General features: G+C 38.7%; 1 protein-coding gene across 2 annotated transcripts in view; it reads right to left on the bottom strand.

Moving 5' to 3' along the window:
* DOCK11 (dedicator of cytokinesis 11) overlaps positions 1 to 17,637 on the bottom strand; it is a 188,397-nt gene that overhangs the window by 99,540 nt on the left and 71,220 nt on the right. For both annotated transcript variants that reach the window (XM_012475980.2, XM_064361620.1), the window contains 6 exons: positions 17,360 to 17,439; positions 15,729 to 15,812; positions 10,874 to 11,014; positions 9,334 to 9,546; positions 4,297 to 4,419; positions 2,734 to 2,816 (listed from right to left, as the gene is read on the bottom strand). In XM_012475980.2, coding sequence (XP_012331403.1) covers positions 2,734 to 2,816; positions 4,297 to 4,419; positions 9,334 to 9,546; positions 10,874 to 11,014; positions 15,729 to 15,812; positions 17,360 to 17,439 — 724 coding nt within the window. The remainder of the gene's footprint in view (positions 1 to 2,733; positions 2,817 to 4,296; positions 4,420 to 9,333; positions 9,547 to 10,873; positions 11,015 to 15,728; positions 15,813 to 17,359; positions 17,440 to 17,637) is intronic.

Below are 17,637 nucleotides of genomic sequence, written 5' to 3' on the forward strand. Positions count from 1 at the left end.
TATTAGGTATTATAAATAATCTACAGATGATTTAAATTACATGGGAGGATGTGAGTAGGTTACGTGCAAATACTACATCATTTTATATCAGAGACTTCAGCATTTGCAGATCTGGGTATCTGTTGGAGATCCTGGAACCAATGCCCCACAGATACTGAGGGATGACTATATATGTATAGTTTCTCATATGAACTTGAGTCATTCCCCCCCCTCCCTTTTTTAAGCAACTATTCTGCTGCTAAAATGGAAAACAATATACACGCACCCAACACACAGGAAGCAGCTATAGCTTGAAACATATTTCCCCCTGGCAGTGCCTCTGAAGATGTAGTTATAGGCATTAACCTCATTGTTCCTACTTCTAAGCATACCTCCTTTATTTCTAGTAAACAGGGGTTTATCATACATCTTTTAAACATCCAACCCAGCCTTTTGAGTAAGTTTCTACTACTGCTGAGAACCAAAAAAATTCAGGAGGAAAAACAATGCTTTAATTCCTCATCAGAACTGGAAATCAAAGCTTCTAACTTTGAAGACTTCAAAATTAATTTTTCTACTGGTAAAACCCCATCAAGCAGCTACTGGTATGGCCCAAAGAGGGGCCCTAGGCCACAGTGGTCTAGAGATGGCTTTGAAGGCAGGTGCCCTAGGTTTTGATCCCTGTTCTGCCACATGTTGTGTGAACTTGAAAAAGAATTTCTATTTTTGTCTTTCTGCTTCACTTCTGTGCCTCAGTTTCCTCATCTTCAAAGATAGGGATAACGGTACCCACTTTTTAAGACAATAGACATGAAGCACTTAGATAAATGTCTTGAACAGTTAGCACTTGATAACTATTTCCGCCCACGCCCCCACCCCCCGCCGGAGACAGTCTTGCTGTTGCCCAGGCTGGCGTGCAGTGTCATAATCTTGGCTCATTGCAACCTTTGCCTCCTGGGTTCAAGCAATTCTCCTGCCTCAGCCTCCAGAGTAGCTGGGATTACAGGTGCCTGCCACCATGCCTGGCTAATTTTTGTATTTTTAGTAGAGACAGGCTGGTCTTGAACACCTGACCTCGTGATCCACCCGCCTTGGCCTCCCAAAGTGCTGGGATTACAGGTGTGAACCACCGTGCCCAGCCAATAACTATTAACAATAATAATAGAAGCAGCAGTGATGGACTTTTCAGCCTGGAATATTAAAAATATGCTGATAATTCACGCCTGTAATCCCAGCACTTTGGGAGGCCGCGGTGGGTGAATCACGAGGTCAGGAGTTCAAGACCAGTCTGGCCAAGGTAATGAAACCCCATGTCTACTAAAAACACAAAAATTAGCAGGGCATGGTGGTGGGTGCCTATAATCCCAGCTACTTGGGAGGCTGAGGCAGAGAATTGCTTGAACCCGGGAGGCAGAGGTTGCAATAAGCCGAGATTGCACCACTGCACTCTAGCCTGGGCAACAGAGCAAGAATCTGTCTCAAAAAAAAAAAAATGCTGATATTACAAGCCACACTTCACCATCTATAATACCTTCATATACCAACCTCTACTACTCTTTGCCATTCATCTATCCCTAGCTATCATTTTTTTTTAAACATCATCTTGAAAGTCTACAAAATAAGGACAATAGTGATTTTTCATCTACCAACATAATACTTTGAGACTTTCCCCAAAATGATTATAAATAGTGACAAATAAAAGAGTTAATTAACTTAGAATCTCCTACCCTTATGCTACTCCCTAGCACCCACTGAACATAATTGATTAAATTATTCAGAACATGGTGCCCTTTCCCCAGAAGCTCCAGTAAGCTGTACAGGCTGTACCACAAACAAGCCAATGAACCTGTACTTGCAAAAGGGGGATTAACAAGAAACTTGTTTTAAGTCATCCCTGTATAAACTTACAAAATTTGGATAAAATAATGCAACCTACCATCAGATAGGAAATATAGTTAACACATGCTGGCAGAACTTGTCATCAGGAAGAAAATCTACTAATTACACACTCACATTTAATGACTTCATTATTTGCCTCTGAATTTTTGGTTTGTTTTCCAGAAATATTCTATGATATATTTTGAAAGTATAAACAAAGCCAGCTCTGAAATAGGGGCATACTGTATATAACTCACTATAATTTCTGCTTTTCTGAAAAAAATTCCATCACTAGCAAATCAACTCTGCTTTTAAATGCAGTAAAATTAAGTGGTGTCAGTCAGAGCAGTAACCCAAGCCAAAGAAAACTTCCCTAAAGCAAGACAGATGAAAAAAAATGAGAGGGTCTTTGATACACAGCAAAGTTTAAGAGAAAGCATTCTTGGCAGGGCATGGTGGCTCACGCCTGTAATCCCAGCACTTTGGGAGGCCGAGGCGGGTGGATCACCTGAGGTCAGGAGTTCGAGACTAGCCTAACATGGGGAAATCCTGTCTCTACTAAAAATATGAAAATTATCTGGGTGTGGTGGTGCATGTCTGTAATCCTAGCTACTCAGGTGGCTGAGGCAGGAGAATTGCTTGAACCTGGGAGGCGGAGGCTGCCATGAGCTGAGATCATGCCATTGCACTCCAGCCTGGGCAACAAGAGTGAAACTCTGTCTCAAAAAAAAATTTTTTTTAAAGAATTCTTACATCCCAAGTGTCCAAGATATAACTGGTCTGCCGGAAACACACTGTTGAATGTTGGTAAGGATAACAGCCGTTAACTTAACATATGAACGTGAGTGAACGGGTCAGGATTATATTTGTACAGACCTGGCAGCCCAAGCGAAGGGCATTCTGTATTGTCCAAGGCGGCTACACACTTGTTTAGCTGTCCTGTGCACCTTCTGGGCCGTCTAAGGTCAGAAATAAGAAGATAGGCTCATATTTGTTAAAACTGCCATGGGCCCACCCAGAAAAATAGTTTCCCCAACTTACCGTTATAAAACATCAAAAGTCTCGGAAAAAAAATACAGAAATAGCCACAAGCAGAACAATATGCACCAGCCAGCCATTTTGCAAGACCGAAGTACTTCATAAAGGCTTTGTGTTTTCTCATTAACAGAGCTTTTTTCAATTTATAGCAGAAGACAGACAAAATAGATATAGGGCACATTTTGCACCAAAGACCTCTACTGGAAAAATGTTTAGTGGTTTTAACATGTACTTCCTTTCACATAGCAGGCAAATGCTCATTATTCTTGGGAGAAGTTTTTCTGAATACAGCTGCCCTTTCTACTCCCAAGATAAGGAACAAGTCACCAGGAGTCAATGCAATTAGTCTAAGTGTGGGCAGGAGCTGCTGTTTGCACAGGCACTGAGAGATGACAAGGAGATAAACTGCCTATGGAGTCTAAACAGACTGGGAAATGCTGACTGGATGCTTATCCCTAGGGATACAGAGAGCTGGAGGCTTTTATCTATATTGTTGAGACATTTTTCCTCCACAAATTAGTCCCATCACATCAGCAACTTCCACTTAATAAACATTATTTGGGTATACAACAAAAATGCCATGTACAACAGATTGATGCTTCATAAATACTCAGGAGCTGGAGTGCTACTAATGAACTCAACTGTGAACCCTTTCCCTCCCAGGGTCTCAGGTTTTTCATTTATAAAAGGAGATGATGAGATTAGAGCAATGATTTCCAAACATTTGAATTTCATAATTTCACAACTTTCCAGAAATGTGGATGATGATATAGGGTTACCAACTTTTAATATTACCACTTAAGGACATTCAACAAAACAATTTTTAAATCCCTGCCGTTTAATATGCCAACATTTCATGAAAGAAAGATACTCATAACCTTTAAAAAGTAGGAAGGGCAAAGATCTCAGAATAAAGGGCAGCCCTTCGAATTAAATACATTTAGCTTCATGAAATGTTCACTGTCTTTCTTTTCTCATTTCATCACAGAGAGGAGTAAATCTGGGTATGAACTGACATTTGGGAACTATAGGACTGGATCATCTTTAATCTCCCAGCTCTGACATTCATTCTAAGGCTTTATGTAGGACTGTAAGAAAAAGAACAGCTATTGTCAAGGATACGGTGTCAATTGGCAGATGTTGCCTAAAAGCTTTTGGCTCTTATTTTGATAAGAAAGGAGAAATCAGATTATCACATTATCAGAACATCAATGACAATAGGAAAATATGCCACGTTCAAGTTTTAGCACACATACACAGTATACAATGTTTTCAGAACATATAGCATGTGCAAAGAATTTTTTTCCCCTTAGAAGGCCATTGACAATGTCATTTAAAATATCAGAAAAAGGCAAATTTTACATTAAGGTGAAATGTTGACAAACGATCTTTATAAATTACCTTTACTGGATCAGAATTTTTGATGTAGGGTTCTGCACAGTGTGTAATGTTTCCCTGTAGTACCTTTTCGATTCTCGCAACTAGAAAAATTTCAGGATGTGGATTCGTCACTGAGAAAATTCCCTGGAAAAAAAGTACATAATTAGACTCACGTAAACTTGTACATACGGTAGTTTATGGTTAATGATTGTTAGTAAAGAATGTTGATATTCAACAAAGGATCGTGTCCAGGACCCTAGAAATAGGCAGGATTTCCTTTCACACAGTTTTCAAAGCTTCCAATATTCCTTTCCAAATGGATTTTATATTTTGTCACCAACCTCACATCTGTTAGTCCCCAAAGTACAGGTATCACTGTTACTGCTTTGCCTCTTTGGTTTGGTTGTGTATGTAAGGTGAGTTCTTAGACCTAATTTAATACAATGTACATTGTTTGGCTTAATTGGTGTGTGCTAAAATCGTGTACGTTTCTCAAGTAGAACTAGATATACATTTTTAAATGCAGCTGCATGTAACTCAAGAGCAATTCATATTTAACTAATATTTCTTTCCACTAAGAAGGAAAAAGAAACTTTACTGCTGTAATATAGAAAAACTAAATCGTCTTCTAGAAGACATCCCTTTGTTGCAGTTCAAGAGCTCTGGTGCTTCCAATGCAATGGTAGGAGACAGAGGATCCAAAACTCATTTTGCCCACATACACTTTATTTAAATGTACTAATGTAGATGCAACCAAAGTTACATTTTTCTTTGAGTGCATGTGGAACAGCCATGTCACCTCCTCTCCAGTTTGACTCCTTCCAAATATAATATCCTCTATGTAGCATGTTAGTTGGTTATACCTGTCGTTTAAAGGAGCATCACTAATGAATTTAAGTGGAAAAATCTATCACTGAGTCTCTACCAAAATTTTGTTTTTTACTTGGTATATTACCAACTTTGTTAATATAGTGATTTTCAGTTTCCAATGCATTTCAGACACATTATCTCATTTGTTCCAGATAGAACCCTTGGAGGTAGACAGAGCAGAATAGAAAATTGAGTATAAGAGGCTAAAAATTCCCCCAAAGTCAAACAGCTTATATGGATCCTGGGTAATGGCTGATTCAGCTCTGAATTCCCAAGCAGTAAGCATGGAACAAAGTGGTTCAAATTTGCTTGAGAAAGTGAACAAAGTGGTTCAAAATAGCTTGTCAAATTTCTTGGGTCCCAGCTCCAACATTTATAGGTTTAAGCAGGTCACATTCTCTCTAAGTCTCAGGTTTCTCATCTGTGAAATGGACATGATGATAGTGATAGTGATTTCATACATTTCTTGTATGGATTAATTGAAGTAATGCACATCAGGTACCTTGTTATTACCCAGGTGGCCCACCAAAGTATCTTGAGGTCACAGAACCTGGCTTCTGGTACTGCTGGGAACATGCTGTTTGAGCTGTGAGGCTTACCAGGTTGGCAGACTGCCCGAGCTACCCCTGCAGAAGGTATGCTGAGGAGTGTGCCTTGAGTGCAGTGTTACTCTAACTGGCATTTAGCCATGCTCGATGATTTTCATGCTTTATCTCATTCAGTCTTCATAAAAACTCTGAAATGTAGGCACTACTATATACACATTCTATAGATTAAGAAATGGAGGGTTGGGCGCAGTGGCTCACACCTGTAATCCCAGCACTTTGGGAGGCTGAGGTAGGCAGATCATGAGGTCAGGAGATGGAGACCATCCTGGCTCACACAGTGAAACCCTGTCTCTACTAAAAATACAAAATAATTAGCTGGGTGTGGTGGCACATGCCTGCAGTCCTAGCTACTTGGGAGGCTGAGGCTGGAGAAATGCTTGAACCCAGGAGGCAGAGGTTGCAGTGAGCCAAGATCGCACTACTGTACTCCAGCCTGGGTGACAGAGCCAGACTCTGTCTCAAAAGAAAGAAAGAAAGAAAGAAAGAAAGAAAGAAAGAAAGAAAGAAAGAAAGAAAGAAAGAAAGAAAGAAAGAAAAAGAAATGGAGGCACAGAGAGGTTTATGCAGTGAGTAAGTGGGTGAAGAAGATTGCAGTCCAGGCTTCCAGATTACACAGCCCATGCTATATCCCCTCTCAGCCCTGAGGCCCATACAACCAACATCTCATATGATAAGGCCAGATTAGAACAGTAATAATGCTGGGCATGGTGGCTCCTGCCTGTAAACCGAACACTTCGGGAGGCTGAGGTGGGAGAATTGCTTGAGCCCAGGAGTTTGAGAACAGTAATACTGATTATTGCTATAGCTAACATTTATTGAGCACTTATTGTTTCCCATTCTCAGTACTTTAGGCATTTCCCAACACTAATGTCAGCAATGACTATTATAATTTTAAGATATTTGACAACTGATAAAAGCTTGCTGTTTTCACTTGTTTATCTGAGATCACTGTTACTGCTACTATTGCTAGCTGCTACGTTGCACTGAGCAAACTGAGTGTGCCCATCACAGTGTTGAGTGTTTCCTCAGAACCACATACCTTGTTTGTGCCTCCCCACAGCCCTTGGACACAGGTACTATCACTACCTCTACTTGCAGATGAAGATGCTGAGGCACAGAGATGTCCATTTTCTAACTGACCAGGGATTCCAATGCTAGAGGACACTCTTTGGAGTTGTTTTACCTTTTGTCCCATCAATTTCTGGCCCTCTGCCTGTCCCCAGAATGCAGAAGGTGGCCAGAGAGAGCCCAGAAATCCCACATGGGCTGGAAGTCTGGCCCTTTAAGACAAGGTCTCTGGCTCAGTCCTTGTTTCTCACCAAGGGGCATGAATATGCCTCCCCACCCTAGGAAGACTCTTACCCACTTTGCTGGCCCCTCCCTCTAGAGAATGGACCAGTTCCTCTCCCCCAGCCACCAGTACTTACAAAGCTCCCAGGGTGTGGCAGGGCACGCGCTAGTGTTATAATATTTCAGCATTTAATTACATTCCATCTAATATTCTTAGTCAAGTTATTTCAAACAGACCTAGATTCAAATCCTGCCAACACCACTACTAGCTGTGTCATGGTGAGCAGCTTACTTAACCTCTCTGAGCTTCAGTTTCCCCATCTGTCAAACAGTAGTGATTATAGCATTTCACAAACTATTATGATTACATGAGACACTGATGGAATAATGTTGGCACACAGGAGATATTTTTTAAATGTTGATTTTCTTCCTATCCCAAATTACAAACTAGATGACATCTGAAATCATAATTTAAAATTCCTGCATTGAACATACAGCTGAGGGGTACACACTGAAGTAACAGAGGAAATACATATTGACATAAAATGACTTATTTGATACTGTGCAGGAAATTTTTATTTGTTTATTTATTTGAGACGGAGTCTCGCTCTGTTGCCCAGGCTGGAGTGCAGTGGCATGATCTCGGCTCACTGCAAGCTCCGCCTCCCAGGTTCGAGCGATTCTCCTGCCTCAGCCTCCTGAGGCTGCACCGTCATGTCCAGCTAATTTTTGTATTTTTAGTAGAGACAGCATTTTGCCATGTTGGTCAGGCTGGTCTCTAACTCCTGACCTCACGTCAGCCTCCCAAAGTGCTGAGATTACAGGTGTGAGCCATTGTGCCCAGCCAGGAAATTTTAAACATAAAATTCAATAGCAGGTTCTCAAACATTTACAACACTGTACTTGCTCAATCCCTCTTTCAGAAGCATCCACCATCATTGTGGAATATTCATAGAGGTGACAACTACAGTCTGAGTAACAAGCAAAGGGGCTATCAGGGATTAAGGGCTAACTTGAGGACAAGCTACCAGAAATACGCAGCCACAAAAGGACAGTGACAGCCCATGTAAAGTCCTTCCCAATGTTTGATCATCTATATCAATCAGCATAATCTTTGACCCTAAAAATCCCAATGCTTGGAATTTATTCCAAGGAGATAATTCAATAAATGAGCTAAGATGTGTGCACAAGAGGCTCAATGTGGCATTATTTCTGATAGCAAATAATTAGAAATGTCTTAAGTAGCTAAATCAATGAAATGTCATGTTAGCCTTTAATATTGAATGTGACTGATCTATAGATATTGATATAGGATAAATATGATATTAAAAGAATACGGTAGGTATAAAACAGCATATGATATAACTTTTATAGGAGTATACATAATGTGTATATATTTCTATATACACAACAGAGATGTCTGAAAAGATGTTTACCAAAATGTTAAGTTATTGTCTTAACGATTGGTGACTGACTTTCTTCTTTATACTTCTTATATTGTTTGAATTTTCTACATAAGAATTTACTTATCATTATAATCAGGAAAAAAAGGAATGGTATTTTTATTTAGGGAAAAATCAATCTCCTTACAACATGAGCAGCTTTGTTCACATGTCTCTTTCGACTTTAATTTTCTGCCATGCTCTCATTTCCTTTTAGCTGCTAGCAAGCAGATGATCAATTCCACTCTGCTAACTTCTCATGGCCTCCAGTCTGGTCAGAGGTCAGAATTCCAAGGAACAGTTAAGCTCTTTCTGAAAGGGATTCTTTGCTCCAGATAGAACAGATGAGTGTAGCATTACAGCTATGACACAAGCAGTTCCCACCCATTGCTTTTCAAGTAAAACTCATTGTATAAAGAGCCCATATGCTCCATTCAAATGACCTACTCATAATGGACATGAAAATCAGAGATGGGAGAGTTAATTTAGGGTCAATTTTTCTTAAAAAACAAAACTTTCAAGCACTTATTGCCTTACTCAGAAGTATATGCATGAGTGTGGGTGCTGGTGTGTTTATGTGTGTCTGTATCAGCTTTCTATCTCACAAAATAATTCCCTCTCTCTCACATTATGGTCCCATTAAAAATGTTCCTATGCTAACATGTTACTAGCATGTTCATTGGTTTCCATTTTTGCCCTCAAACTTCAGTCACCAGAAAAATATCTATTGACAGACCTTACATGAGAGAGAATGCCATGAAAACACTGGCCTGAAATCACGAAATAACACAAGAACATTTCTGTTTCTTATTATGAATGTACTGGTAAGACTAAAGATCATTTGTTACCTGTTTTATGTAGCGTAACTGAGATTCAGCAATTCCATGAATGAAAGACTCGGGTGAAGAGCCTTTCGGGTTACCATCACTGGCCAGTTGGGTTGAAGAGCCCCACAGCATTTCACGGACAGATGGGGGATTCAGGTCTACATGAAAGTCTGCTGAAATCTTACAATTGTTCTTTACATCAAATAAGGCAAGACTGATAAAAAAGGGCTCAACCTGGGAATGAAAACAATTATATTTTAAAACTAAGACTTTGGCGGGGGGATGGTGGGGAGAGACACAATTGCAAAATAAATTTGTTATTCCTCCAGTTTCTGTGATTACAGTTCCTTTCTGAGTTCAACACTTAGCTAAAATTATATTATGGCTTATCTGCACAGAAGAAAGGGCATTCCAAAACAACAGACTTCATCAAATTTTAACCTCTGTCAGGCGTAGATAATTTCACACACTATAAAGTTTACAAAAAAAATAGAAATCAAAAGCTACATTTATATAACACAAATTGTTCTATGAATAAAAATTAATTCTCTACACATTTACTGAAACTACTTAAAAAATAATGCCAATATTATAGAGTAGAAATGAATCTACTCTTCTATTATGTTCCAACTTACTCAACTATACATTTCATAAGAGCTAGTAACAGTCAACATCAAATTACTTGACAAAAGCTTTGCCCTATCAGCAATTTTGGAAGACATGATTTCTCTCTACAGATGGCATTTGAAAGATGGTCACAAAGAGAAATTTCATGCCAGATGGAATACAGATTAACCCTTTACACACAGGAAAGTCTGCTGTACTTTTCAGCTATTTTGTAGGAGAATCAATCATCACTGTTTTATTTTTAATAGACAAAACTAGAACCAAAAAATAAAGATGAACATACAAAACAGTCTCTTTGAAGGTTTTACATTTACAGTTCCAAGGATTTCTAAGCAACTCAAATGATCCATGACAGCTATTAGAATTTTCTCTGTAGACCAAAATAAATCTAATGCTATAGAATAGTGACCGAGCCTAGCAGACTGCACAGCATCTCTATCCCAGCATGGCTATGGTGATCCTTACTCATTGCTATGAACCAATTTCATAGAAGAAATCATATTATCTTATAGAATTTACATACTTGAGGATTTTCCAGGTTTGGGGGACATGCTCCTCTGGAACATCAAGAGCCTACTCTATCTGCTATTCTAAGTAGATAAGATTTTCATGAATTCTCAAAATGAGAACATAGCCATATTTTGGCAAAAGAAAGAGATGTATAAAATTCTTCCATGTCTAATTTATCATATGTGGCACTGGAATCTTCACATAGTCAATTATTAATAGTTCTCAGTCACAAAAAGATTTTTTATTGTAATAAAATGTGTATATATATATATATAACTTTTATTTTAGATTCAGGGTACATGTGCAGGTTTGTTATATAGGTAAATTGCATGTCATGGATGAGGTTTGGTGTACAAATTATTTTAAGAAAGACATTTCTTTAATGCACTGATACAAGTGGGGTAGAAGGAAAAGTCATACATACATTTGTGGGTGGTCCTTTTGCATTGTCTCCAATTTGGCCCAAGATATTGAAAGTTAAATCGTGGCAATTTACCAGGAGACGTTTGTTGCACTTTTCTTCAAATGGCTTTATATCGGGTTCGATTCCTGAAAAGTCCAACCTCTACAAAACAGAGAGTATGAATCATTTTCAAAAAAAGATAGGATTCATATTAAAATAGATTTATGTTAATATACTAAAAATGGCAAAAGCCAACTGTTCTCTGTCCGTTCTTCATTTGAAGTCTTTTTATGTTTTCATTTAACAAGCCTTTATAGACTTTACACTAAAGTTAAACAGTGATAGAGAAATCCTAGAGGAAGGTGATGAAACTCAGATCTAAGGCAATGAACAAGTCACAAGTCTGTACTATGGCCTGCAAAGCCCTACATGACATGACTCCCTGTCTCTTCTCACTGCTCTGACCTCATCTCCTACCATGCTTGCCCTCCTCCCTCTTCCAGCCACACTGGCCTCCTTGGTCATTTTTATTTATTTATTTATTTTGAGACGGAGTCTTGCTCTGTCACCAGGCTGGAGTGCTATGGCATGTCGGCTCACTGCAACCTCCACCTCCCGGGTTCAAGCTATTCCCCTGCCTCAGCCTCCTGAGTAGCTGGGACTACAGGCATGCACCATCATGCCCGGCTAACTCTTGTATTTTAGTAGAGACGGGGTTTCACCATGTGGGCCAGGATGTTCTTGATCTCCTGACTTTGTCATCCACTTGCCTTGGCCTCCCAAAGTGCTGGGCTTACAGGCATGAGCCACCATGCCTGGCCCTCCTTTATTATTTTACCAGCACACCAAGGACACTCTCACACCAGGGCTTTAGCACTTGCTGTTCTGTCAGGAACCCTCTTCCCTCAGATAGCTACATGGCTTGCTTCCTCATTTCCAAGCCTCTGATTAATTGACACTTCTGCAGGGAGACCTTCCCTAACTCCCTATAGAAAACTGTACACTCCCGGTTGGGCGCAGTGGCTCACGCGGGAGGCAGAGGCAGGCGGACCACAAGTTCGAGAGATCGAGACCATGCTGGCCAACATGGTGAAACCCCATCTGTCTCTACTAAAAATACAAAAATTAGCTGGGCATGGTAGCACGTGCCTGTAGTCCCAGTTACTTGGGAGGCTGAGGCAAGAGAATTGCTTGAACTCAGGAGGCAGAGGTTGCAGTGAGCAGAGATCGTGCCATTGCACTCCATCCTGGGAGACGGAGTGAGACTCCGTCTCAAAAACAAGCAAACAAAAAAACTGACAACTGCACACTCCCTGCTCCCTTTCTCTCATTTATCTTTCTAATATTACTTTTTATATGTGCTTATTCTTTGTCTTCCCCATGCAATATATGTTCCAAAACAGTCAAACTTTGGTTTCCTTTATGAGCTGTGCAGGAGGCAAAACTGACAGGAATAGGTATGGGAAGCATCTAAACTAACATGGTAGGCTGAAGAGGGACGATCACTTGAGGCCAGGAGTTCAAGACCAACCTGGGCAAGACAGTGAGACCCTCATCTTTACAAAAAATAAAAGCTAGCCAGGCATGGTGGTGTATGTCTGTAGTCCTGGTTATTTGGGAGGCTGAGGCAGGAGGATGGCTTGAACCCAAGAGTTCAAGACTGCAGTGAGCTATGATGGTGCCACTGAACTCCAGCCTGGGTGACAGAGTGAGACCCTATGTTAAAAAAAAAAAAAAGATTAATACAGTGATCCCTAATTTGGGAGATTCAATAGATAGTGATGTTATGAACTTGGTCGTGAAATACAAATGAATGACAGATTTTGAAGTACAGTGAGTAGAAATGGTGAGTTCAGTATGGGATGTATTGCATTTGAGGTAATGGCATTAGGAAAAATTGGAGAGGCCTGACTTAGAGATCTGGATGTGGGAGTCAGCAGCATTTAGGTTGAAAGGCGCAAAAGGCTGGAACCCCATGGACTACTTATGTTTAAGTTATGAACAGAGTAAGAGGCATCTGCTTAGGAAATTGATCAACACTGAGCTCAGCTAACAGAGCTAGGCAATGGACCTGGGCTGCCACAGAAATCAATTTTTGAAAATTATTGGTATTTTGAAATAAAAACACGAAAAAGATATTGGGTGTGAAGGAATTCCTTTCAGTAGGGGAGGAATCTGTCTCTCAAAAAAAACTCCTAGAATCTTCCTTCTGAGCTCACAAGGCTCAGGCAATCTAAGTTCATCTGTTCATGCTCAATGTCTGAACAGACTTATATTCTATTCACAAAGGGGAAGAAAAGTATGGATTGTGGGACAATTTACGATGTTTTCATTAAGGTCATAGACATTGTAGGCAGAAAATGATCAGGTGGATCTGAGCAGAATAACACTGTCAGTATGGAAAACTCAAGACAAGAAACAAAAATTTTTCTCAATTACCTAAGTAATTCAAGCCAAAACAGGTATTACGCCTGAAGAATATTGGATAATTATAGCTGTTCTAACTTAGCCTGTATGACTGACAAAAACCTCCTTAAAAGGATCCAATGTGTAAGATTTGTACCTGAAAGCATGACTTCTTCCCCTTTGAATCTATTTATCTACAAAAGGAATGCGAATGTGTGGGACTAGACAGCTCCCTCTTGAATACCTATCTATCTGTGGAGCCAGGGGAGGCAAGTCATTGCCATGGAGATCAATTTTAATTTCCACCCATTTATCTGCTCTCCTTTCTGTCTCACTCAGACAGTAAAATGTGAAGAGAAACTGGACCAAACCACTCCAGCCTTCAAATCCTTTCCCTTCTAAGGCCTGTGAGTGCAAATGTTGGGACATATGGCCTTCTTCAGCTCAAAGTTTGAGCCATCCACTTTAGTCAGCCAGTATTTCTTTATTCTCTAAGGTCATGTCTCTGAATAATGAACTATGGCCAAAAGAAAAGGTGAAATTACAGGATGGTGCCTCACCTAGAAAAGGTACTCAACAGATGCAACGTGGGTTTCTCCGAGGTAAGACTGCCTTCCATAACAAACATAACATTCTATTTCTTCTCCTTAAAGCTTCATTACAACTGTGAATTTTGCTTACTATATAGCTCACTGATAAATAACTCAGACATAAAACCAGTTCAGTTTTATGACCACAAAAATGCTACACCACAAATTTGTAAAAATACTGGATTTAGTTTCAACCACAGTCAGTTGGCTCCTTTGAATACAATGAAAGAGTCTGGTATGTCCAACTAGAGCCCAATCATGGGTCGGGGATCAAAGACTCAGACAAGCTTGGAACAAGTGAATTTCTGAATGAATATCTTAGAACAAACATCCCTGAGGCCCATTATACTATTACTTTTTTACAAAAAAAAAATTCACGTGACTTGCCCTAAAGCAATATTTAATTCCAATGGGGGTAAAAGGGAAATGAAATTATTTTTAAAAATCTATTTTCTCCAAATAATTCCATTTCTCATGTGATATTTTCATTAAGAAAAGATGTTTGCATTACTTATAGCCTATATACTTTTTCCATTTTAAACTAAATTTTTAATTAGAAAACCATATGAAGCAAAAAGAAAAAACAACCATGGCTAATCTAAAGGCAGTGAGTTATCTCAATTGATTGTTCAGTCAATTACATACCAAACTCCCTGTTGTACACTTTCTCCCTCTTGTCACTACTGCACTCGACTACACTTAAATAAATAAAGAGGCCAGGCGTGGTGGCTCATGCCTGTAATCCCAGCACTTTGGGAGGCCAAGGCAGGCAGATCACCTGAGGTTAGGAATTCGAGACCAGCCTGATCAACACAGTGAAACCCCATCTCTACTAAAAATACAAAATTAGCTAGGCATGGTGGCACATGCCTGTAATCCCAGCTACTCAGGAGGCTGAGGTATGAGAATTGCTTGAACCTAAGGGGGTGGAGGTTGTGGTGAGCCAAGATCGTGCCATTGGACTTCAGTCTGGGCAACAAGAGCGAAACTCTGTCTCAAAACAACAACAAAAAGAAAAAAAAAGGAAAGAAAGAAAGAAAGAAAAAGAAAAATGACAACAACAAAATCAGATTTCCCCAAATTATTTCATATTTTCATGGAAGAAAAAACTGTAATGCACATTTTCCGATTTCAAACAAAATCAAAGATTTTCATTCGAAATCTCATAGAGAAAAAGGGAAAAGAAAGCCAAAAAATTTCATCTCCCTCAATTTCATTTTCTCAAAAACTATTTTCCATTAGGAAAAATATTTGTAATACTTATATACTTTAGACTTTTCCTACTTAAACAAATTAAAAACTGAATTAGAAAATATCATAGAATTAAATATTAACTGCATATATCTTAGTACAAAACACATCTAACTCTCATGAAAGAGGTTAAAATACACATACGCATATAAACCTGCACCTTCCTGCACCACCCTCCATTTAAAGTGTGATTAAGCCAGACATAAAAATTATCCCAGTTCTACAAGCCTACATCAAATGTGAAAAATAAATGTCTCATATGACTCATATGTTCTTTATACTGCAGATATTTACTGCCATTAGATCACAATTGTATTTAATGGGCTAAAAGAACATTGTAACCATCTTGAAGGGTGCTTTAATTTATCTATTTTGAGAAGCAAGATGAAATGAAAAGAATGTAAGAAACTGAGAAATACATATGTAATTCAGCCCCAAATTATCTGCAAATGTGACGGTCCTCTTGAGTGAAGAGTTCATTGTTAAGTTACCTGTTCAAAGTAAACAAGACAAATATAAAATAATCTATCCCCACTGGTACAAAAAAACAGAGATTTCAACAGTTCAAAGATGTTGTTTATGTGAATAAGCAACAATTCTAGGACTATTTAAAGAAGTATCATTAATACCTGAACTTCTGAATCAAAAGAAAAGAGATTCTGTCTTCCATCGCCTCTACTGAGTTTGTTTAGTTGTTCAGTTTCTCTTCCATACTAAAATTTTAAAAAACATTTATGTTACTTCATTTCCTTCAAAACAGTGTTAAATACTATTTAATGTATAGTTTATGTAAAACTATCAATCTGTCACAGCTTCAAAAATATGTCATTCTCTATTTCCATGTACTTAAGATGGATAAAGAACGCTTGCTTGGCTATGACCCATAATAAGCTATATATCAGGTTCTTACACTTTCTATGTGCCTGCTTGCAACACCAAGATTATTATTCATCCTGTAGTCAGTACAAAACAGGAATGCAAGAGACTCTGAATGCAAAGGAGAAATAAAAGAGAAATCACCATAGTTTTCATATCCATGGTGTTAGCTATGGAATATTATATGTAATTCTGATTCTATCACTTTGGGAAATACCTAGTGAGCTGCACAATCCAGGATGACAAAGATTGAGAGGGAATGCAACTAAACTCTATAAAATCATTTTATAAAATCCTAGATCAGGCCGGGTGCAGTGATTCATGCCTGTAATCCCAGTACTTTGGGAGGTCAAGATGGGTGGATCGCTCGAGGCCAGGAGTTTGAGACCAGCCTGGCCAAGAAGGTGAAACCCTGTCTCTACTAAAAATACAAAGATTAGTCAGGTGTGGCAGCAGGCGCCTGTAATCCTAGCTACTCGGGAGGCTGAGGTAGGAGAATCGCTTGAATTTGGGTGACTGAGGTTGCAGTGAGCTAAGATCGTGCCAGTGTACTCCAGCCTGGGCGACAGAGTGAGACTCTGTCTTGAAAAAAAAAAAAAAAAAATCCTATATTAGAGGATCATGAGTGTGTCCCTAAATTTTGAAAAATAGCTTTGAAGTTTATGAGGGGTAAATTTAAAATAGAAAAAAAAGAGCTTCCAAATTTGTGTAACTAAGTTGTCTAGGAAGATGAATAAAGCAAAAATATAAATAGGTTTGACAAGGATTTAAATGAATACATGGGTCACAACCTACTAATTTACTATAATATGGAGTCTACAGAATAATATATCCTGGTAAGATACACATGACAATCATCTCCACAATTTCAAAATTGGTTCATTTCTAACTTCAAACAGCAGAGTAAATAACAAAAATGATGCATATTCACGAAAACCTTTATCAGATGAAATCATTCATATATATACATATATTTACACACAGAGAATATGATTTTCATGTGAAATTAACATATGTTTGTCATTAGATTAAATACCATGTATGTGAGCTGCATCATTATCCTTTTGAAAGAAGAATATTTTATGAATGATATATAGTAATTAAATTGAATAAAAACTAGCAGATAAAATTAATGAAGTCTGAAAAGCCTGGAAGTATTTCTTGCTGTCTGGAAAAAAAATAAGATTTTTCCAATCTGTCAGTTAGTACTTACAAGTAAGTCTTCAGGAGTGCAACTTTTCTTTTACAATCTCTACCTGTTTCACCAATTTCCTGTGGATTTTAACGTGGAAATGACATTGCCAAATGGAATCCAGCATTAAAATTTTAATAGCTAATCCTGTATTATCTCAGTTGAAGGCAAGTTGCCATATGAAAGATGTACCTTCATCAGTTCCGGATGCATGCTCCTTTCCAAACTCGCCATGATGTTCTCGGCTTTTCCTTGGCTGCTAGTTTCATCATCTGCAAATTCATTAAAAGCAGATGTTCCAAACCATATAGACCATTACTAATAACCTAAGAGGAGTATCCTAACTATCTCTCCCACCCATCCTCTCCTACTAGATTTATTGCAAAGAATTTCTATTATGAAAGCATAGGGAAAACTTTAATGGACTTTTGAAAACCTGCCATGAATTTTCTATCTGTTTTAGTCTGGTT

The sequence above is a fragment of the Aotus nancymaae genome, unplaced genomic scaffold (assembly GCF_030222135.1).
Source record: "Aotus nancymaae isolate 86718 unplaced genomic scaffold, 86718_ANA_hifiasm-v0.15.2.pri h1tg000004l, whole genome shotgun sequence".
Classification (NCBI taxonomy): Eukaryota; Metazoa; Chordata; class Mammalia; order Primates; family Aotidae; genus Aotus; species Aotus nancymaae.